We start from the raw sequence: 24495 nt of genomic DNA on the forward strand, positions 1-24495 counted from the left end.
ACAAATGGCGTTGTTTGTTTATAAGTATAATTTTTAAAACTAACAACATCATATTTAGGAAAAGACATTTTACAATTATTCATATCTGCACACATTTTTTCATGTTCCGACAATTTCTCTGCAGTTGAAAAATAATTTAAGCATCTATTACAAAGAAATAATTTGGCCTTTCTTTTATTTACTTGTCTAGAAACTAATTTAGATATGTCAGTAATATGGCAGTAGTGGTACTTAATTTCAGAATCATCAGTATCCACTGGAGGTGCCTCATAATCGTTTAATTTAGGAAAATAGTGATTTTGAATTAAAAGAAGACTTACATGTTTGGCAACTACTTTTTTAGTTAATCTTGCTGGGTATACTGTGAAAAATGAATTTTTATTATTTTCTAGTAATTCTAAAGCATATACATTGACTGATACATTGTTTATTTTTTCAAATTTTGAAATTTGATGTAACGGCATCGGTGCCTCCAGGTCTTCTGTTTTTAATACTGTACTATAAAATGGATATGAGGACGTAAGTTCTTTATTTGCTTTAGCCGGATAGAAGGCACTAACTATTGCCCAATAAAAACAAGCCTGATCTGAATTTTTTATATTAATGCAAGCACGCTTTTTTTGAATAGACTTTGGGAGTTTAATATAAGATGAACCATTTCCAATTTCATATCGATTAATATTTACTTCTAAAGATATTATTCTATTTAATGCAAAACCAGAGTCTTTTTCCTGAAACTCAGATAATTTAATATTTATTTTATCTTTAACATTTTCAAAAAACCACCGCTCTGTATCGGTAGATATGTCTAGTATAGCATTTTTTGTATTAAAATATTTAAAAGTCACAATTTCATTCTCCTCAGATTTTTTAATAAATTCTCCACAAAAACAAACATTAACTTTAACAAGTTTATCTACCTTTAAAATTTTTCTGATTTTATTTTTAAAAATAATATAACAATCATTTAGGAAATGTGCTAAGTCCTTATGCCATAAATTAACTATAATTCCAGTTTTAATTCGACTATTAAACGCGGAAACTACATTTTCCCATTTAACTCTATGTTTTAGTTTGTTGTCTAGACCCATACCTACATGTCTATTTAAAATAATCTGTTTAAAATGTTTAAAATGTCCTATATGTGTTTGCAGTTTTCTAATTGTACCTATAGGCAAATTGCGTTTTTTTATTACTTTATTGCAAATTTTGATTTGTTTCGTTAAGCGTTTCAACCAAATTTCTTTGTCTTTAGCTGTGAATTTATCAAAAACTATCTTTCTAACTCTTTTGATGAATAACAATAAATTTTCGCTTTGTTTAACAATATCCATAATGCTTACCTCTCTCTTTCAGTATTTTCAATTAGGCGATTTTGAAGGATGCTTGGGGCTGGTAGTTGCTTCCGACGTCCACCACACCTTGAAATATTATTGAATATTTGCCGCCAGCAAACTCGCCGATGATCGGTCTATAGGTCTCTGTCACTCTTCCCGGCAAAAAAACCACTTCTTCTCCTACATCCAGAAGAACGACTTGACCATATTTTGATTTGACTAGTTTGGCCTCCTTAATTGACACCGGAATGTTGAGGGGTAGGTCCTTAAGTTTTTTGATTGGTTTCCTCTCTGCAACCAGAGATGCTTCATTAATTTTAGTTAAATCCATCTGAAATGAGGAATATTATAACTAACAGAGCAGAAAACAATACATTGAAAAAAATATTGAAAAGATTTGTGATAAGGGAAAACAAGAATAAAGGAATGTTACAACACCCTAGATGTGAATGATTTTGCACACGCCACTATCTATGCCTAAACTATTGGTGACGTAGTCTGCATCGACAGGCAAATTATAACTACCAGAGCAGAAAAAATAAATTTTACGAAGAATGACGAATAATTGACATTCAGCATGCTAACAGTAAGTCTTTTTTGTTTGTAGACAATCAGATGTCGAAATAATAACTCTCATCTGGAATACAGGGATAAATAGCAGAGTAGAAAACATTAATTACAAAAATCAACGAAAAACAGAACAGATTTAACAAAGAATAATTACGAGAAAATAAAAACGAATAATTGTCATGCTGGCATGAGGTCTTGTAGACAATCAGGTGCTAAAATAATAAATCTCATCTGGAATAAAGGAATTTTATAAATAGCTGACCAAAAAACCGAACAGATTTAACAACGAATAATTACGAGAAAATAAAAAAATAATTGTCATGCTAGCATGTCTTTTTTGTAGACAATCAGGTGCTAACATAATAAATCTCATCTGAAATGAAGGAATTTTATAAAAAGCTGACCAAAAACTTGAAAAAACCGAACAGATTTAACAAATAATAATTACGAGAAAATAAATTGTCATTCAAAATGCTGACATGAGGTCTTGTAGACAATCAGGTGCTAAAATAATAAATCTCATCTGGAATGAAGGAATTTTATACATAGCTAACCAAAAACTTGAAAAACCGAAAAGATTTTAACAACGAATAATTACGAGAAAATAAAAAATAAATGTCATTCAAAATGTCGACAATTAGATAATTATTTAATGTCGAAATAATAAATCTCAGCTGGAATGAAGAGATTTTATAAATAGCAGAGCAGAAAACATTAAGTTTTATTCAAAATCAAACAAGAAAAATAAAAAATATTTAACAAAAAATAATTAAGAGAACACTTACCTTGCAAAACTAGTTGAACCACAACGAGCACTAACAGTAAGGAATAGACTATGGAATAGACCGTCCTGAGGTGCATTTTGAAATTTATAAGGTTGCGTGCCCCACCCTATGACGTGTTGTAGAAAGTGTGCGTGTGCAAAATTATATTCAGTTTTATCATTGTCATTGGTTTTAAAAATTCCAACATTTTCTATGCACATGATAAGAAATATAACTCAATAACAAAATGTGGGTATGATAACGAAAATTGCATAGTAATGCGATTAGACCCTCAACCGCTATTTCCTATGCGATATGTAAATTATCTGCTAACATTTATTTTCATTATTTTCAACTAAATATTTTTTAGAGTTATGGGTTTTTTATTTAAACGCCTTATTTATTGATCAAGTCTTATATTACATGATGATTCAAATTTTCTCTTAACAATTTTAAATATAATCTTTATAATTAAAATAAACACTGAAGCTAATATTATACAAGTCATTGCAAAAACATTATCTATTTCACTTTTCATGCTTTCTTTGTTCATCGTTGTTGGCGCCGGCGTCGATAACATCATTAATAGTAATTGGATGAATTCGCCTTGTTGGAGTTTCCCTAAATAAGTAGTCCGCAGCACTTGAATATTCTTGTCGCAGCTGCTGACTAAATTCCTTTGGTGTCCAGTCTATGCTGCTTCCCAGTGATAGGTTCTCTATTTGTTTTATAACCTTATTTTTATCCTCATAAAATAAAACCTGACTTCTTAACTGTGTCAGTTTTTCTCTAAATTCTGCTAATTTACGTCTATACTCATTTAAAGACATGATGTTACTACCTCACGTCGCGCTGTGGCAATCAGGTCTTGCGATCGAGCTCCCCGTGACAATAAGGCCTACGCGACATTTCACGAGCCCACGTGACGTTTTGACGTGACGTTTTTACGTGCTTTGACGTGACGTTTTACGTGACGTGCTTTGACGTGACGTTTTACGTGACGTGCTTTGACGTGACGTTTTCACGTGCTTTGACATGACGTTTTACGTGACGTGCTTTGACGTGACGTTTTCACGTGACATTTCACAAGCCTACGTGACGTTTTGATGTGACGTTTTTACGTGACGCGTTGACGTGCTGTGTTCCTTTTAAGTTCTTTTAATAAAAAATTGCATTATGTTTTTTTATTTTATTTAAATTCCAAAATTACCAGCCGCGCGCTTCGTATCTACGAGATCCGCGAAAACCTCAAGGTACCGACCGCGCATCTGCTTCGCGTTCCGCGAAAAATTAAGGTACCGATCGCACATCTGGTATCGCGCACCGCTGCGCCGCTGTGTTCCTTTTAAGTTCTTTTAATAAAAAATTGCATTATGTTTTTTTATTTTATTTAAATTCCAAAATTACCAGCCGCGCGCTTCGTATCTACGAGATCCGCGAAAACCTCAAGGTACCGACCGCGCATCTGCTTCGCGTTCCGCGAAAAATTAAGGTACCGATCGCACATCTGGTATCGCGCACCGCTGCGCCGCTGTGTTCCTTTTAAGTTCTTTTAATAAAAAATTGCATTATGTTTTTTTATTTTATTTAAATTCCAAAATTACCAGCCGCGCGCTTCTACGAGATCCGCGAAAACCTCAAGGTACCGACCGCGCATCTGCTTCGCGTTCCGCGAAAAATTAAGGTACCGATCGCACATCTGGTATCGCGCACCGATCGATCAGCGCTAGGACGCCGTCACATCGGAACGCGCCCCATCGGACGTCGTCACATCGGAAAGCGCCCTTTTGGCACTATGCCGCCATGTTTTTTTGTATTCGTTATCTCCCGCCCATTCCAACGAGCCGTCGTACGTTTAAATCGGACCAATAGCAGCAGAGATACCATGTTTCTCTCTCTAACACACATACTTCCCTATATCAGCTGTGACATCACATACCTCTCTCTCTAACACATTGTTTTCCCTATACCTATAGTGATGGCCGTGTTGTTCATCTACTTTCTTCCTTCTTGGATGTAGGCTTTAAAGCCTGTTTCTTCTTCAATATTAGCCTCCTAAATTATTTAAGTTATCGCACCATCTTTTTCTTGGTCTGCCAATACTTCTTCGTCCATTTGGTGACTTATCTCATGCTATTCGTACTATCCTATCCTCTGCCATTCTACAAATGAATATAAACATTAATACCTACAATTATTTATACAGGGTGTCCAAAAAAATAAATAAATTTATTGACACAAATTAAAAGAAGAATGTATGGAATTTAATTCAAAATACATTTTACTGCTTTGAGAAAAGAGAAAAAATGTTTTATTTGATAAATAAACATTACTTTTCGCTTAAATTAAATGTTCAAACTTCTAAGAGGTAGGTGGGTGGAAGCTTTAACATTGAATTTAAGCGAAAAACAATATTTATTTAGCAAATAAATATTTTTTGATGTTTTCTGGCAACAGTAAAATGATGTATTTTTTTGAATTAAGTAAATTACATACCTACATTCTCCTTTTTATGTCAATTAATTTAATTCAATAATTTTTTTGTACCCTTTATACAAAATTATTTTAATGTTTGAAGCAATAAATGTTTATTACACTGAATAGAGAATTGAACAACCTATTAAATAAGCGAGCACACGATCTTATTCTTATTTAAAAAAATCATCGCTATATACGCCAAAAAAGCATAATCTAAAAATTAAAAATTACCCATTTCGGGATTTTTCTCCAAAGTCACCCATTCACAAAAAAATTATTTTATTTCAACTTTTACGCGCTCACTATATATTATATAAAAGACCAAATAAATAAATAGTACCTATCTATGTAAATTTCTATGAAGGCTTTAAAAATATGAGATTACTTGGTTACTTGGCCGCGTCCGTAATATAGAGGTGACCATAGATACCAGTTCATAAATATAAGGGAATCTACATAATATAATTAGTTTGGAGAATTTTAAACTGGCCGTTATTTAGAAACTGGTCGTTATTTAAAAACTGGCCGTTAGTAGAAATGGCCGATTTTAACAGGTGGCCGTTAACACAGGTTTTATAGTACATATTATAAATGGCTTATAAAATCTACTGATGGCTACTGATTTTTTGAAAGCAAAACTACTGACGACATCAAAACTGACCTGGCAACCCTGGCTGCCAGTATGACATTGACATTTCATTTGGCTAACAAATCGAAAATGTCATAACTATTCCTAACCTAACCCCAAAATACTAAATTTATTTGTTGAATGATATTTTGCAAACATCAACATGGTTGTTGATAAAAGTCCAATATCAGGCACTGTCTTAGAGCAGTTTGTCCTATTGGCCAAAAGTGCGAAAGGTGCCGCATGTACAGAATTAGTGAAACAAGTTCTAGAAGCACCTGGTGTATATGTTTTTGGTGAACTATTAGATATGCCCAACATCTCAGAACTAGCCACAACTGATAGAAAGTACTTTAACACGCTTGAATTATTCGCTTTCGGCACATATAAAGATTACATAGCAAATAAAAATGAAGTTCTAGAGTTGTCACCCGCTCAGACGAAGAAATTGCAACATCTTACTATAGTCACTCTAGCTACAAAATCCAAGTGCATACCATATAACACATTGCTAATTGAGCTGGATATCAAAAATGTTAGGGACTTAGAAGATCTGATTATTGAAGCGATATATGCCGATATCATACATGGAAAACTCGATCAGAAAAATAGTCAGCTTGAAATAGATTACGCTATTGGTAGAGATATTCGTAATGATGATATTAATATTATTGTTAATTGTTTGCAAGATTGGTGTTCAGCATGTGAAGGTTTGTTTATTTATATTATTGTATTACAGCATGTGTAATTACGTAAATGCAATTAGTTGTTATATAAATGTCTTAATTATCTAGAATCTACAGTATTGGAAATCTTTTTTTCGGAAAATAGGCACTTTTAATGCAATAAATTAGATTCTTGATTTGCAATTAACTAGTGTAAACTAGTGCTCTGGTGAAACCACTGCACAAGAAAGGTGATCCAACTAAAGTGGAAAATTATCGACCCATCAGTCTTCTCTCATCCTTCTCTAAGATTTTTGAAAAAGCTATGTATAATAGACTTGAAAATTTCTTCAGGTCAAAAAATCTTCTCAATCAAACACAGCATGGTTTCCTAAAGGGCAATTCAACTGATACAGCTATATTTGACTTTGTTACTAAAATACTTGAAAACTTGGAACTAAAAAACAAAACACTAGGAGCTTTTCTAGATCTGTCAAAAGCATTTGACAGTTTAGATCATCAAACACTGCTGATCAAACTTGACAAGGATGGAATACGAGGCCCAGCTTTACGTTGGATAGAGTCATTTATCACAGGAAGGTCACAGAGAGTTTGTCTGGAACACTCTCGGAAGCACTGAATCCCAAGTTGGGGGTACCCCAGGAAAGTGTTCTTGGACCTTTTTTATTTCTTGTATACATCAATGATCTTGCTGAATCTGTAACAGATGAATCATCTAGCCTTATTAATTTCGCAGATGACTCAAATTATCTGATTTGGGCCAAAACTGTTGGGGAGTTGCTCTTAAAAACAGGTGAAAATCTGGAGAGGGCTGGGAGATGGTTTGCTGGGAATAAATTATTGTTGAACTGTGATAAGACTGTCTTCATCTATTTTAGAACCATTCAGTCTCAAGGTCCGATCACGAATATGGTAAATATTCAATCAGACCACATAGAAACCTCGCTGTAATAGTATTGTTATTAAACATTTAACGTTTCATTGTATACCAGGTGTACCAATCAAACTGTGTTTTTTTCTTAAAGTTCGCATCACCCTGTGGAATATTCTAGCATTTATAAAATACTGAAATTAAGATCCAACTATAGCCTCATGTTTTCTTAACATTTTGTTTTTTGATTCATTCGCTTACATTAGACCATAAAAAAGTTAGGTACTTTAACAACTAGCCATGTTTTTCATCAATACAGGGTGTTTTTAAATAAGTATGGCAAACTTTAAGGGGTAATTCTGCATGAAAAAATAATGACAGTTTGCTTTAACGGTATGTCTGCAAATGCTTCGTTTCCGAGATAGGGCGTGTTGAAATTTTTCTTACAAACTGACGTTTTATTTATTGCTTAAAACCGGTTGAGATATGCAAATGCAATTTTCTGGGTTTTAAGATGTCATTATTACACATTTCTTCGCATACAAGAATTTAATATTCACCATTGGCGGGCATACAGGTAATACGACAACTCATATTACCCATATGCGCGCCAATGGTGAATATTAAATTCCTACTTGTATGTGAAAAAATGTACAATAAGTACGTCTTAAAACCAACCAAATTTCATTTGCATATCTCAACCGGTTTTAAAGCAATAAATAAATCGTCAGTTTGTAAGCAAAATTTTAACACCCTTTATCTCCGAAACGAAGCATTTACGGACATAGGTTTGTAAAGCAAACTGTCATTATTTTTTCATGTAGAATTACTGAATTACCCCTTGAAGTTTGCCATATTTATTTAAAAACACCTTGTATTGATGAAAAACATGGCTTATTGTTAAAGTACCTAACTTTTTTACTGTCCAACATAAGCGAATGAATCAAAAAACAGAATGTTGAGAAAACATGAGGCTCTAGTTGGGTTTTAATTTTAGTATGTTACAAATGCTAGAATATTCCATAGGGTGTTATGAACTTTGAGAAAAAATACAGTTTGATTGGGCCACCTGGTATACAATGAAAATTTACCTGTCTAGCAACAATATTATTACAGCGATATTGTTAAAGAATAAGTTTATAACATATTAAAAAATACTTAAATCAGACAACAGGTTTAGAAAATTCGAGATATCAAAAATGACCCATTTTTAAGGTGTCCGGTTAATTTTGCCCCCAGTGTATGTCTATGTGAATGTGAATAGTCGCATATTGTTTGACATTCAAGTTCAAGGTATCTTATAGAGCTCTTGCTCTTCTTGTAGTGTTGTGTTGAACCACATACCTAGATTTTTATCAGGAAATCTTTTACCTTCCTGGTCCACATTTCCTTCTACTTTTCCCTGTAAGATTATTTGCAGCAGTCCATATCTCTCACTGTTCCTCATGATGTGGAAAGTTCCTTGCATCTGTGAGAGTCTACAAATCAACTCCGTACAACAGTGTATGGTATATTCCACGAATATACGACTTTTGGATTAACACGACAACGAATATTTTAGTGTGCAACATAAGAAGTACGAAAGTAAATGGCGCTAATAATTACTCCAATAAACAACAATATAATTTGCAATTTACTTTCGTTCTTCATATTTTGCACAGTAAAATATTCATTGTCGCGATAATCCAAGAGGGTCGTATATTCGTGGAATGGGGTATAGGAAAGATATAAATAACATAGTAACCTGATTTTTATGGGTATTGATAAATCATGATATTTGAATAGCTTGAGAGCTTAGTCATTTTTTTAAGGGGAACGGAGCAAAATGCAAAATTTTGACCCATGTCAAAATTTTCAATGTGTTTTAAATGTATTCATTTTTTTCGAATCCTGAGAAAACTAATATTTTTGAAAAATTTAAATGCAGAATGAAAGATTACATTATTACCGAGAGCTGAAAGTCCCTGAAAACTTCTATGTTTATTTTAATAAGTTACAGAGGTGAAGATAAAAGAGATTATTTCATTCATAGGAGATTCTGACCAATAGAAAGCTACAGAAATCTAAATTAAACTGATAACTTTTTTGATAATTGTTTTAAAAATTATAAAAGTGATGACTTTCAACCGTCAAATACATATTTATAACAACTGTGTGTTTAATGTTACTAATTTTTACTTACATCCACAGAGAACAACAGTTCTCACCAGTGGCGCACAACACCCCTACATGCAACACTATATATACACGAAATTTTCGATTTTCTAAACCTGACTGAATTGAAAATTGGGCCAAACCCCATCTTAACGTTTAGGAAAAGACTCATCCATTCATATGTCAACCATCAATTTTGGTCAAAGGGTGTGGATTTTACGGCCCTTCCCATTTAAAGCCTGTTTTTCGTTCTTGTCCCCAAAACTAACAAAAATTTCAAAAATTTAAGCCCGACCTTTGCGGCTTCTGATAGCACAGATAATTACCTTTCCAACGCATGTTAAATTTTGAAAATCGGTTATACCATTCAAAAGTTATCGAGCTCAGAAATATGACTCAATTTTTATTTAAAAAATGGAAAATGTTTGTGGATATGTATGTATGTATGTATGTATGTATACTTAGTATTTTTACTACAAAAGCGATATTACGTAGGTCAAAATTTTTGACGTAAGAGAACTGTCAAAACATTAGAATGTGACTTTTCATTATTGACATGATATTACGTAGGTCAAAATTTTTGACGTAAGAGAACTGTCAAAACATTAGAATGTGACTTTTCATTATTGACATGTTTATAATAAACATGGCAATAATGAAAAGTCACATTCTAATGTTTTGACAGTTCTGTTACGTCAAAAATTTTGACCTACGTAATACCGTTTTTGTAGTAAAAATACTATATGTATGTATGTATGTGTGTGGAAAAGTTACACCGATCTGAATGTTTTTTTCTGTGTTTCAAGAAGGTGTGAGGGCCGATTCAGAACCGGTCTAATTTTTGACTTCTGATTACCCTTAAGCCAGCTAGAGGGCTAGGTAGATACAAAATAGCATATTTGTTGGGCGTATATATCTTAGGTTCAAGAAAAGACAGGAAAACCGCAAATACACCAAATCAATAGGGTTGAGTTAAGCTTTCAAATGGCACATAAGCTATCAAGCTGAGACATACACACTGCTCACCATAGCCAAAAAACTGAAAAATTAAACTTTGAAAATTTTGGTTTTTCGACAATTACTCAAAATTTCAACCTACGAATTGCACCAATAACTGAGCGTTTGTAGAAGGACTCAGGACGCGTCTAACGGTGTATACCTTATATCCAGGAAAATTCGAATTTTTTAGGTTATAGGCTTCATAAGTATGATCAAATCTATTTCTTATGGGAAAAACGGTTTTTCAAGCTCAATAATTCCTGTAATACGTTCAGTTATCACACTCGATCTTGGATGCATCAGATACTACTTGTCAATACGTTTCAAATTCATGTTTAGTGATCAACATCAGGTAAGCCGTTCAGAAGTTATAGAGCTCCAAATGTATAATTAGTCCAGGAACTGAAATTTTTCACTTCGCAATTTTTACAGAATACATAGATTTGCTTGAAAATTTGACAATAAGTAGTGGATAGTCCAAGGATCAAAATCTATATGATGCAGAAATACGCTTTTACCATGGGGTGGTTGCCATCTTATCTCGAAGGTGGAAATTTTTTATTATATTTTGACCGCAAATGCTGATAAAAACATTAATTATAAGCAAAAAATGTTCATTATACATTTTTTTGATAAAATTAATAGTTTTCGATTTAGTGGTTATCGAAGCTGTTAGTTTTATATCGAACAAATTACCAGAGAACGGCAGTTCTCGCCAGTGGCGCAGAAATACACCCCCCTACATGCGACACTATTATATGCACGAAATTTTCAATTTTCTAAATCTGACTGAATTGAAAATTGTGCCAACTCCCATCTTCAAGTTCAGAAAAAGACTCACCCATTCATATGTCAACCATCCATTTTATTCCAAGGGTGTCGATTTTACGGCCCTTCCTATTTAGGGTCTGTTTTTCGTTCTGGTCCCCAAAACTCCCAAAAACTTCGAAAATTTAAGTCCGACCTTTGCGACTTCTAACAATACTGATCATTACCTTTCCAACTCATGTCTAATTTTGAACATTACCAGAGAACGGCAGTTCTCGCCAGTGTCGCACACCCACACCCCCCTACACGTGACACTATATATACACGAAATTTTCGATTTTCTAAATCTGACTGAATTGAAAATTGGGCCAACTCCCATCTTAAAGTTCAGAAAAAGACTCACCGATTTATATGTCAACCATCGATTTTGGTCCAAGGGTGTAGATTTTACGGCCCTTCCTATTTAGGGTCTGTTTTTCGTTCTCGTCCCCAAAACTCCCAAAAACTTTAAAAATGAAGTCCAACCTTTGCGGCTTCTAATAGAACTGATCATTACCTTTCCAACGCATGTCTAATTTTGAAAATCGGTTATACCATTCAAAAGTTATAGAGCTTAGAAATGTGACTCAATTTTTATTTAAAAAAGAGAAAATGTTTGTGGATATGTATGTATGTGTGTTTGAAAGTTAAACCGATTTGATATTTTTTCTCTGTGTTTGAAGAGGGGGTCAGGGCCGATTTAGAACCGGTGTAGTTTGTGACTTTTGACCACCCATAAGCCAGCTATAGGACTTGGTAGGTACAAAACGGCATATTTTTTGGGGTATATACAGGGTGTCCCAAAAAGATTAGTCATAAATTATACAACACATTCTAGGGTCAAAAATAGTTTGATTGAACCTAACTTACCTTAGTATAAATGTGCTCATAAAAAAAGTTACAGCCCTTTGAAGTTATAAAATGAGAATCGATTTTTTTCAATATATCGAAAACTAATAGATATTTTTTATTGAAAATGGACACGTATCATTCTTATGGCAGGAACATCTTAAAACATAATTATAGTGAAATTTGTCCACCACATAAAGATTTTATGGGGGTTTTGTTCCCTTAAACCCCTCCAAACTTTTGTGTACGTTCCAATTAATTCATTATTGTGGTACCATTAGTTAAACAAAACGTTTTTAAACCTTTCTTGCCTCAGTATTTTTTCGATAAGCCAGTTTTTATCGAGATGCGGCTTCTTTTTAATATATTTACATAAAACTTTTATGGGGATTTTGTTCCTTTAAACCCCCCAAAGGTTTGTGTACGTTCCAATTAAACTATTATTGTGGTACCATTTGTTAAACACAGTCTTTTTAAAACTTTTTTGCTTCTTAGCCTTTTTTTGTTAAGTCACTTTTTATCGAGATGCGGCTTCTTTTTTAAAATATACCTAAAAATGTAAATTATAAATAAATTTTCATATTATTAACAGGTCTATAATCGTACATAACCATTATACAAAATATGTGGTGGATTCGAAAAATATTCAAAATATCTCGATAAACACTGGCTTATCGAAAAAGTACTAAGAGACAAAAAAGTTTTAAAAACACTGTGTTTAACTAATGGTGCTACAATAATAATTTAATTGGAACGTACACAGAAGTTTGGGGGGGTTGAAGGGAACAAAATTTTTATGGGGTGCACAAATTTCACTTTTATTTTTTTTTTAAGATGTTGCTGCCATAATAATGCCACATGTCCATTTTCAATAAAAAATCTCTAAGAGTTTTCGATATATGAAAAAAAATCGATTTTCATTTTCTAACTTCTAAGGGCTGTAACTTTTTTTGTGTGCACTATTGTAACGAGCGATCCACAATTATTGGGATCAAAGCTAGCCGTGCAAAAAATTACGTATGTTGTGTTTTAATCTGAATTTATATCATTGTTTTATCAATGAATTTTGATTAACATTACAAAACATAAAAAAACAGTCAAAACCAGAACTTTAATCGAATATAAAAAGAATTAACAAAATTATAAGTAACAATAATAAATAAAATCAAACAAGATCTCTATATAACCTAACTTTTCTTGTTAGTTGACGTACACCGCAAAGTTGACGTAAACTGGAAAGTACATCTGAATTAAGAATAGACATGCACTGTATAGCTACCTCTGTCGTTCAGAGCCACCTATGGTGACAATAATTTTGGATCACACGTTATATTAGTAAGTGAGGTTCAATCAATCTATTTTTGACCCCAGAATCTGTGGTATAATTTATGACCAATCTTTTCGGGACACCCTGTATATTCGGACCAAGACGAGGCAGGAGAACTGCAAATACATCAAATCAATAGTGTTGACTTAAGCTTTCAAATGGTGTTTAAGCCGTCAGGATCAGACATAAACACAGCTCAGTATAGCCGAAAAACTGAAAAACTAAACTTTGAAAATTTTGGTTTTTCGACAATTACTCAACAATTCAACCTACGAATTGCGCCAATAACTTAGCTTTTGTAGAAGGACTCAAGACGAATCTAACGGTGTATACCTTATATCCGGGAAAATTCGAATTTTTAGGTTATAGGCTTCATAAGTATGATAAAATCTATTTCCTGTGGGAAAAACGGTTTCTCAAGCTCAATAATTCCTGTAATAGCTTCAGTTATCATACTTGACCTTAGATCCATCAGATACTACTGGTCAATACGTTTCAAACTCATGTTTACTGATTAAAATCGGTTAAGCCGTTTAGAAGTTATTAAGCTATAAAAGTATAATCCAATTAACGATTATTCCCGAAATGGTTTATGTAGTTGTAGTGGTTACGACGCTAAATTTGATCTGGCAACGGGCAATCCGATTTCATTTACCGGCCATCTCAATATTTTTGTTTCAATCTATTTCGAATAGAAAAAAAATCTAGTGTACATTCGATGGATACTAGATCATTTGGGATATAATGCAACAAAGGTGACCATTTATAAAGCTTGACGTGTAATAGGGGAACATTGCATTCAACTTCATACATTTAATTTATAAATAACTTTGAAAAACTCCAGATACAAGAATAAAAAACCGCTAAACGCCGTAAAAATGAGTGGCGCATAGAATATTCCAGCTACAAAAGATCTGATATGAATATTACGTGGCGCGAAAATGGATTTTCATTTGATGCAAAACAAAATTCTAGTTTTATTTTAAAATATGTTTCTATAATATTTGCTAAATTTGAAGTAAACGCGCCACAAAAGAGTTTCAAAATTCAAACTGTATCAAAGTTACTCTTTTGTGGCGCGTTTACTTCAAATTTAGCAAATATTATGGAAAAATCTTTTAAAATAAAACTAGAATTTTGTTTTGCATCAAATGAAAATCCATTTTCGCGCCACGTAATATTCATATCAGATCTTTTGTAGCTGGAATATTTTATGCGCCACTCATTTTTACGGCGTTTAGCGGTTTTTTCTTCTTGTAAATAAATTACAATAAAATTTTGGTTTTGAACAGTTTTATTCATGAAATAATCGCAACAAATTGCACTCGATCTCTAAAATTAATATAGAATTTTAGAGCTCTTGTGCAATTACTACTGAAAATTTAGTGTGATTTTTAATTGCAAATATTTGATTCAAAAGAAACTTTGTATTTATTCTAAGGGACTTTCGACCTTCAGTAATAAAGTAGTCTTTCAATCTGCGTTTAAATTTTTCAAAAATACTTATTAGTTTTCTCAGGATTTGAAAAAAATTAATACATTTAAAACACATTGAAAATTTTGACTTTAAGGGGAAGGGAGCAAAATGTATAGAGTCTTTTAGAATAAGACTTCAAATTGGAGCTCTCAACTGATTTTTTCAATTTTTATGATTGTTTAAAAAGTAAAGCAAAATCAGCTGTACATCTTTAAGGATTTTTTTGTCAGCTAGCTATCCCTCGTTATACCTTTCAAAAGCCTTTAAAGATTTTTACACAAAATTGATGATTTTTCACAGATAGACTGAGGTATACAGTAGGAAAAATGAAAGAATACCATTGCGTCATCGATGATATGCATACGAATCAAATCAAAAATTTCTAGTCAAAACAACGTCTAAACTAAGTTAATACTATAAAAAAAACAGATGTGACTACTACCCCACCGTACGATTTTTCGCTACGTAAATGTGTCAAAAAATGTTTGTGATGTTATTCTTTTTCTCATAATACCTATATATTTATTAGTAATAAATGTTACTTCTACTACCGTAATTAATTATTTGATATAGATTAATAATACAAAAATAATGAGTAAGTAAATATAGTATTATGAATTTCTCCATGTTAAAGTTGCCGGACGTAAATAGTAACAGGAATTTAAAAAATGTCGTTTATGTCAGCTGCATTAAGTGACTTAAATGAAAGTAATAGTATATTACATACCTAACGGGAAAGTACTCTATTTCAGCCGAGCGGCAAGGTAGTAAACTACAGACGCGAGGCTAGAATGAGTTCCCGCGAGGTTTGTATACTATTTTACTCACAATCGGTTAGTAGTTTATGGATTTCTAATACTCACAATCTACCAATAATAATTTCGTTTCAAATATCTGTATCCATTTTCATTATGTGATAAAACAGTAGAAAATCCAGAAACGTCGGCATCATCATCTATTTCTGAAACTCATAATTTTGAGCAACACGGTCTTACTTTTACTGTTAATAGTAATCATAATTGCAATGTAACTATTAATATTTATAATTCCAAATAGTTTTCTTTTTGTTATTGTTGTTGTTGTTTCTTAATTAAATAAATGTTGAGTGGATTCTATTCTTTCTAAACCATCTTTTAATCAAAAATGACATTGACATTTGCAGGTATAAAAGTGACAGATGCTAGCCGGGAAAGTACTTTCCCGGCTAGCTGGGAAAGTAAAGTAAGTAATAAGTCGCTTCCTGATTACTTCAAAGGTTAGAAATCCATAAACTAACCGATTGTGAGTAAACTTAATGAATTCAGGTCATTTTGGTATCCAGATCATTTTCCAGACATTATCTGCAAATAAATGTAAATTCGTAAGAATATACTAATCTGTAATTGTATACACTATGATCGAAAAGTCAGAGTAATATGTACAGGGTTATTCACTGTATTTTGACCCCCCTGTAAACTCCTTTATTTACAGAATTGGAAAAAATGTAAAATACAAAAGTTATTCGATTTTTAAATTATGATTTTTTGACATATATATTGTACTAGTGACGTTATCCATTTGGGCGTGATGACGTAATCGACTATTTTTTTAAATGGGAATAATAGGGGTCGAGTGCTAGCTCATTTGAAAGGTTATTCAATTCCCTATTCAGTAATATAAACAATAACATGATTCATTATACAGGATGTCCAAAAAAAATTTTAAATTTAATTAATTGACACAAAAAGAAGAATGTATGTAATTTATTTAATTCAAAATACATTCTACTGCTGTCATAAAACAGAAATAAATGTTTATTGAACAAATAAACATTACTTTTCACTTAAATTCAATGTTCAAGCTGCCACCCATCTGCCTCTTGGCAGTTTGAACATTGAATTTAAGCAAAAATCAATGTTTATTTGTGCAATAAACTTTTATTTCTGTTTTCTAACAGCAGTAAAATGTATTTTAAATTAAATAAATTACATACATTCTTCTTTTTGTGTCAATTAATTTAATTAAAAAATAATTTTTTTGGACACCCTGTATAATTAATCATGTTAATGTTTATATTACTGAATAGGGAATTGAATAACCTTTCAAATGAGCTAGCACTCGACCCCTATTCCCATTTAAAAAAATCGTCGATTACGTCATCACGCCCAAATGGATGACGTCAGTAGTACGATATATATGTCAAAAAATCATAATTTAAAAATCGAATAACTTTTGTATTTTACATTTTTTTCTAATTCTGTAAGTAAAACAGTTTACAAGGGGGTCAAAATATAGTGAATAACCCTGTACACGTTTGGCAAACTCATAGACAGAAGTTAACCATATTGACAGATGATTACTTACAAATTTTATTGACTTATTTTAATTAAATAAATACTTACCAAACCAAAAATACAATATAATATCAAAATAGCCTTTAAGAGAACTGAGTTTATTCAAGTAAATACGACTGATTATTAAAATTTATAAACTCTACCGAACCTAACCCAGTTTCACTTTCAAAGTGACAGAAATTGAATCTGTCAGATTATAGTTGACCAGCATGATTACTCGAATAGTAGTTTATACAATCATTATCTCTAGTGATGTTGAATGTTTTTCTAAGAATGACATTAGAAGTACAGAAATAGTCAAGTGTGAGTTTAAATTTTCTACTAAATTAATATAACTACGTTGAACAATTGTATCGCCGTCTCACTCTGTCAATTATAAATATGTAACTGCGTATGTCTTGAATAACGTTTTTGCTCAGTAGACAACACTTAATAATCTATCTCTCTCGTTTGTTATTTATAGAAAAAGGCAGCAAATCCAAAATATGTTCTTGAGATGATCGTTCATGGGTATTCTTTCATTTTTCCGACTGTATCTCATTTTTAGTTTCGTTTTGATATCTTTCAGTTTTGATGTATGTATTTGATGTTCTTGAATTTAGTTTTATTCCATTTATATTAATATTTTTGTTTTTCTTTGAAGGTGTCCTAAGCTGCGTGGAAAACCAAATCCACAGAGCCAACACAGAGAAAAACCGCTGCATGCAACGCAAAACCGAGGTAGAAAACGAAATAGTCAATATAAAAAAGACATTGAAGACTCAGCTTCAAGAACGATCTGATGGAACTGATGAAGTCATGGCTACCGATAGTCGAGAATCGGGGTCGTCTGGAGAGAAAGGCAAGAAATCACAGAAGATGAAAGGTCTTAAGATTCTTCGTTAACATGAACTTTTCTCAAAGGTGATACATGAAAAATGGTCTAGGCGCGATTCGTAAAACTTGTTGCAGGTCTTTTAAGAATTATAACAATCAACGAAGTATACAGAATGTCCAGAGACTCTCCCGATAAACGAAGACGGGAGATTCCTCAAATAATTTTAAGACAATTTAACCCAATTCACCTAATCCGAAAATGCTTCCTAAGGGAGCTAAAGGTCTTTGAAGATGGCGCTTTGTAATTAGTTTTTTAAATACCTCCAAAATGCTTCTATTTAGAAAAACTATATTTATTATATTTAGAAAAACGAAAAATTTTCAAATCGATTTTTCTAAAAAACATTGTATTGTACTGACTTAAAGCGAGAGTACCTTTTAGCCTTGTTTATATCTGTACCTTGGAGGTAAACAGTCGTAACTTCACTTTTTGCCGAAATGGAGTTAATATCACGCTCTTGTTGTCAGATTTTCATAGCATATTGTGGCAAAAAATCGTACATCCAGCGTTATTAGTTGCCTAGATAAGGCGTTTAGAAACAGTAGCAACTCCATTAGTCAGTTGAGGTAAACAGTAGTATATCCATAGCAACTCCATAAATACGTGCGTACCTATATTAGATAGTATGCTTTCGTATGCGGTAGTGGTAAACAATCGTAGCTCCATTTTTATATTAAATGGTATTTGAGGGTATTATAAGTACCGGCGCAAATTGATCCTAAGCAGACACAACCTGGCACCGGCGAGTTGCGTAGACCGTTCTGCGCATCCTACTATCAGTTCATGCGTTCGCAGGTCGAGCTGGGGAAGGTTTGTCATCGACGTACAGTTTTCTTGGGCTTGGGACGGGTGACTCAGCGCCAGATGTTAATTTTTACGTGTTTTTGTTTTGCGAGATGGAAATATCTGAAATGAATAAGCGGCGATATATTTTACACTATCTTGAATGAATAACATTTTATTGCTCTGTTGTATCAATCAGCACTACTCTACAAGTTTTCGTTTATTTGTTTTAATATGTATTTTATTATATAATATAGTAGGCGCAATATTAGGGAATATAACATATCTGATTAAAACAGTGAATTTTTTACATGTTAAGTATTTTTAATTTCTTGTGAAGTATCTAGTTAGTGTGGCTTTAGCCAATAAATCAAAGTTATGCGTTTACAAGAGCATATTATTTGAAAAATAAGGAGTACCATAATGTGTCATAATTATAATCTCCTTTATACAGATCAAAAAATTGTTTAGTATGTATTTCTAAATCCACACAATCATTGGAAAATTATTCATGGTAAAAAATATTTATTAATGACACTGTTATCGACAATCAATGCAGTGTTTAACTTATGCTTGTTATTATAAAGGTATGTAGAAATAGAATACTCAGTGTAAGATATCTTTTTATGCACCCGCTTATGATCAAATTCGATGTTTTCGAAAGTCATACCGCTACGACTACTAGGGACATGTAAGATATTTTTAAAACGTTACTAGTTACATGTACGGAACTACCGTTTTTTAGTTGCCTACTCAATTCAGTACAAGGATCAGATACATCAGTATTTTGTAATCAGTATTTGTACTCAGTACCACTGAGAACCAGTATCAATAGTAACCGTTACACGTTTGCACTTATTTTGCCCGTCTCTATTCGTTACGGCGACAGCCGATGGTCGGGTTAGCTTGTGTTCAATATGCGGCACGCTAGAAAAATAACTGCACAGGTCACCCGTCCCACCGGCGCAGGTTGTGACTCACTTAGGTTCAATATGCGCCGCGGCTAAAACGGGATAATGAAAAACAAGAGTTCTTTTTTGTTCCAAACATTGTGATTTTTTTTTGCATTTTTAAATACGGAATATACTAAACTGCGCGTCATAGAAAACGGGCACCCTAAAAAATGGGTCATTTTTGATGTCGCGTATCTCCTAAACCTGTTGTCCGATTTAAATGATTTTTTGAATATGTTATAGCCCTGTTCTTTGTCAATATCCTTGTAATAATATTTTTGCAAAACAGGTAAATTTTCATTGTATACCGGGTGTACGAATCAAACTGTGTTTTTTTCTCAAAGTTCGCAACACCCTGTGGATTATTCTAGCATTTATAAAATACTGAAATTAAAATTCAACTATAGCCTCAGGTTTTCTTAACATTCTGTTTTTTGATTCATTCGCTTATGTTGGATAATACAAAAGTTATGTACTTTAACAACTAGCCATGTTCTTCATCAGTACAGGGTGTTATAAGTCTAAAGTGTTTTAGGGACTAAATAAGTTCGACAAACTTTAAGGGGTAATTCTGCATTAAAAATAATGACAGATTGCTTTATAATCATATATCCGCAAAAGCTTCGTTTCCGAGATATGGGATGTTAAATTTTTTCTTACAAACTGATGATTTATTTATTGCTTTAAAACCGGTTGAGATATGCAAATGAAATTTGGTAGGTTTTAAGAGATGGTTATTGCGCATTTTTTGACATTCAACTAAGAATTTTATATTCACTATTGGAGCGCATACGGGTAATATGACCGATCATATTATTCGTATGTACGCCAATGGTGAATAAAAAATTCTTAATTGTATATCAAAAAATGTTCAAAAATTACGTCTTAAAACCCACCAAATTTCATTTTCATATCTCAACCGGTTTTAGGGCAATAAATAACTCGTCAGTTTTTAAGAAAAAATTCAACATCCTGTATGTCGGAAACGAAGCATTTGCGGACATATGTTTATAAAGCAACCGGTCATTATGTTTTCATGCAAAATTACCCCTTAAAGTTTGTCGTACTTCTTTAGAAACACCCTGTACTGATAAAGAGCATGCCTAGTTATTAAAGTACATAACTTTTGTATTATACATCATAAATTAATGAATCAAAAAACAGAATGTTAAGAAAACCTGAGGCTATAGTTGGGTTTTAATTTCAGTATTTTATAAATGCTAGAATATGCCACAGGGTGTTGCGAACTTTGAGAAAAAAACACAGTTTGATTCGTACACCCGATATATAATGAAAATTTACCTGTTTTGCAAAAATATTAATACAGTGATATTGACAAAGAATAGGGCTATAACATATTCAAAAAATCACTTAAATCGGACAACAGGTTTAGGAGATACGCGACATAAAAAATGACCCATTTTTTAGGGTGCCCGTTTTCTATGACGCGCAGTTTATTTTTGTAATCACTTACGATTTTTATTTTGCATATTACCTGTTTAAAGACATAGAGGTAAAAAGTCGTAACTCCCATTATTATACATCAGGTAAATAATTTCTTAACAATACCCAGTAATAGATTTGCATTTACATATTATAATATACCAGGGGTGGCCAAACTGCGGCTCGAGAGCCACATGCGGCTCTTTGAAGGCTTAATTGTGGCTCTCGATAAATGTACCCGAGTTCCTTTTCAATTTTGTGTTATTATATTTAAAAAAATTATTATCGTGCCATATGTTTCAAAATGTCTTTTAAAATGATATGACACATCAAAAACTGTACGAATGAACATTGAGAGTGGCGCAAAATAAAAGTCAGTAAATCAACCGACTCCAGACAGATTTGTATAACTCTTGCTAACTTGCTGCGGATATAATTTGTAATTTGGATTACACATCTTAGTCATTAACGAGTATATAGATTTCAAAACTTAAAATATTTTGAATCGTCTCTTCATTTTTTTCTGAATTCGTTTGAAATGAACATATGTAATTCATAAGGTGAATTTTTTTATTACCAATATATATGACCCAAATATCCCAAAGATCAAGCTCGAAAATAAAACTATATGTAATTAAGTTTTAATATTTCGTAAATTTATTTCTGTTTTCAATAAATAAAATTTCTGTTAAAAATTTGTAAATACCTTCTTTGCATATGTACTTTTTGAATACGTATTTAATTGCGGCTCGCGAAAAATTTCAACTTATGAAAAGTGGCTCGGACTATCAAGGAGCTTGGCCACCCCTGTAATATACCAATAATGTTGAATTCGACGTAATGGAAATAAAATTTTTTTTATAGTTTATTGACTAGTCTGTATGTTTTGCGCTTTCTTGCAAATGTATACATTGCGGATATACGACTGTTTACCTCCAAGGTACAGATATAGTATCTAATAGTTGGTTAGACCAATAGGTAAATTTGTTTGATTCTAATTGAGACAGTCAACAGATGTCACCACAATTTCTGTCAGGGTCGCAACGTCACGCGTAACTAAGGAGGTACAGTACAACCTCGTTTAACCGGACTAACTGGGACCGGAAGCGATCCGGTAAATCGAAAATCCGGAAATATAATAAGGTTAATAAATCTACATGTGAAATGATAACTTACTATATTTACACCCTATATGATTTACGCAAGCATTAGTTTTTATTTACAAAAAAGTCATTGATCTTCCTTTGTTTTAATTTTGTGTGACGTTTCAATGCGGCACGATCACGTAAACGTGATCGCATTACATACATACATACAATTATCAAAATTAGTTTTTTTTTTATTTTTTCATTCCGGATTGATTCGGATAATCCGGACATCCGGATGAAAGAGGTCTGGATTAACGAGGTTGTACCATCCAAAATGCATAGACACCAAGTTGGATACGATCCTATTCATAACACCCAAACCCGCATACATTTTATGAAAAATAAATATATGGAAGAATATATTTAGAAATTGAATTAATGATGTCATGCTTCTATACATTATATAATAGCATGCCATCATTAATTCAATTTGTAAGTATAGTATTTTTACTACAAAAACGTTATTACGTAGGTCAAAATTTTTGACGTAAGAGAACTGTCAAAACATTAGAATGTGACTTTTCATTATTGCCATGTTTATAATAAACATGACAATAATGAAAGTCACATTCTAATGTTTTGACAGTTCTCTTACGTCAAAAATTTTGACCTACGTAATAACGTTTTTGTAGTAAAAATACTATATGTATATTCTTCCATATTTATTTTTCTTAATATGTATGCGAGTCGGATGTTATGAATAGGAGCGACCCTGACAAAAATGGTGGTGACATCTGACTGTCTCAATTAGAATCAAATAAATTTATCTATTGGGTTGACCAACTATTACTATATAAACAATGCTTTTAGTAATAGACCTCACAAGTTAATAACCTAATGTCACAAATACATAAAAGTTATATGTTAAAATAATCGTTGACCTACCCAAAACGGACGGCTATGGTCGGTACTAGAAATTCGTAATTGACGGAATCGATTCATCTCTGAAGGATAAAATAAATAAGTATAAGTGTACCAGTTTTCGTTTTTCTAAATAGAAGCGTTCTGGAGGTATTTAAAAAAACTAATTACCAGGCGCCATCTTTAAAGAGCTCTAGCTTAAGCTGAGCATTCACGGTCAATCCATTTGGAGCCACGCCAAATGGCTTCAGTCAAATGGATTGACGCCAAAATCGTAGCCCATTCACGACCACTCCACATTGTCGGATTCCGAAGAAGAACTCGGATAGAGTGAACGAAAAATGGACGTGGGTTTGGACATTGACGCGAGTGTGGCGTGATGGCATGACGCGGTGTATAGTCACTCACGAGCAGTCGGCATGATGGCTTGGCGTCAAGCAACGGCATGACGCGATGTATTACGAAGCGAATGGAAATCCGGATTTTGCATCACGCCAAAAAAGCAATCATAATTCAACACTCACGGTCAAAATTTGGCTGTGTATCACGCCATTTGACGCGATAGCATGACCGTAAATGTCCACCTTTAGGAAGCATTTTAGGACTAGGTGAATTGGTTTAAACTGTCTTCTTTTATCAGGAGACTTTCTGGATACTCTGTATATCAATAGATTTTAGTACATAAAATACAACACTTATGGTCAGAACAAGTTGAAATGAATTCAAAGTTAAATGATTAACCGGAAGATTTTTATATTTCTTGAAATTTGAGTGACTAAGGAAACATTTTCATGTATCATTTTTGAATTGTCTTAGGTTATCACTTAATAAAGCTACAATTATAATTGCGAAAATATATTAAATAATAAAAAACATACTAGTATTTTTTATTTATTCTTAACAAGAAAATTAAAAGGGTAAAAGTGACGATAAAATAGTTCTAGGTGATTTTAATGCGAACCTATGAAAAGAGGAGATATACTAAAAAAAGGTGGTAGGAACGAATAGTCGGCATGTCGACAATAAAGAAAATGAATTAAGAGAAATTGACTTCAGGCAGAGTAAAGGGATGATAGTGAACGGTAATTTGATGCCTAGGGAAGACATTTAGGCCCTGTTCTCATGACAAGCGCTTAATGCACGTTTTGAT

At 32.7% G+C, this 24495-nt stretch overlaps 1 protein-coding gene across 2 annotated transcripts; it reads left to right on the forward strand.

Annotated features, from left to right (window-relative positions):
- Positions 1-5846: 5846 nt before the first annotated feature.
- LOC126891725 (COP9 signalosome complex subunit 7b) lies at positions 5847-24220 on the forward strand. Of its 2 annotated transcripts, XR_007700523.1 has the most exons (3): positions 5847-6487; positions 17924-18552; positions 22289-24220. XR_007700523.1 is itself a non-coding variant. In XM_050660991.1 (2 exons), exons 1-2 carry the CDS (start codon positions 5941-5943, stop codon positions 18163-18165), a joined length of 789 nt encoding a protein of 262 aa, XP_050516948.1. In that variant the 5' UTR covers positions 5847-5940; the 3' UTR covers positions 18166-24220. The 2 variants fall into 2 exon arrangements, 1 of the variants encoding a protein (XP_050516948.1); XM_050660991.1 differs by having other exon boundaries at positions 17924-24220.
- The last annotated feature ends 275 nt before the right edge of the window (positions 24221-24495 follow it).

The sequence above is a fragment of the Diabrotica virgifera genome, chromosome 9 (assembly GCF_917563875.1).
Source record: "Diabrotica virgifera virgifera chromosome 9, PGI_DIABVI_V3a".
Taxonomy (NCBI): Eukaryota; Metazoa; Arthropoda; class Insecta; order Coleoptera; family Chrysomelidae; genus Diabrotica; species Diabrotica virgifera.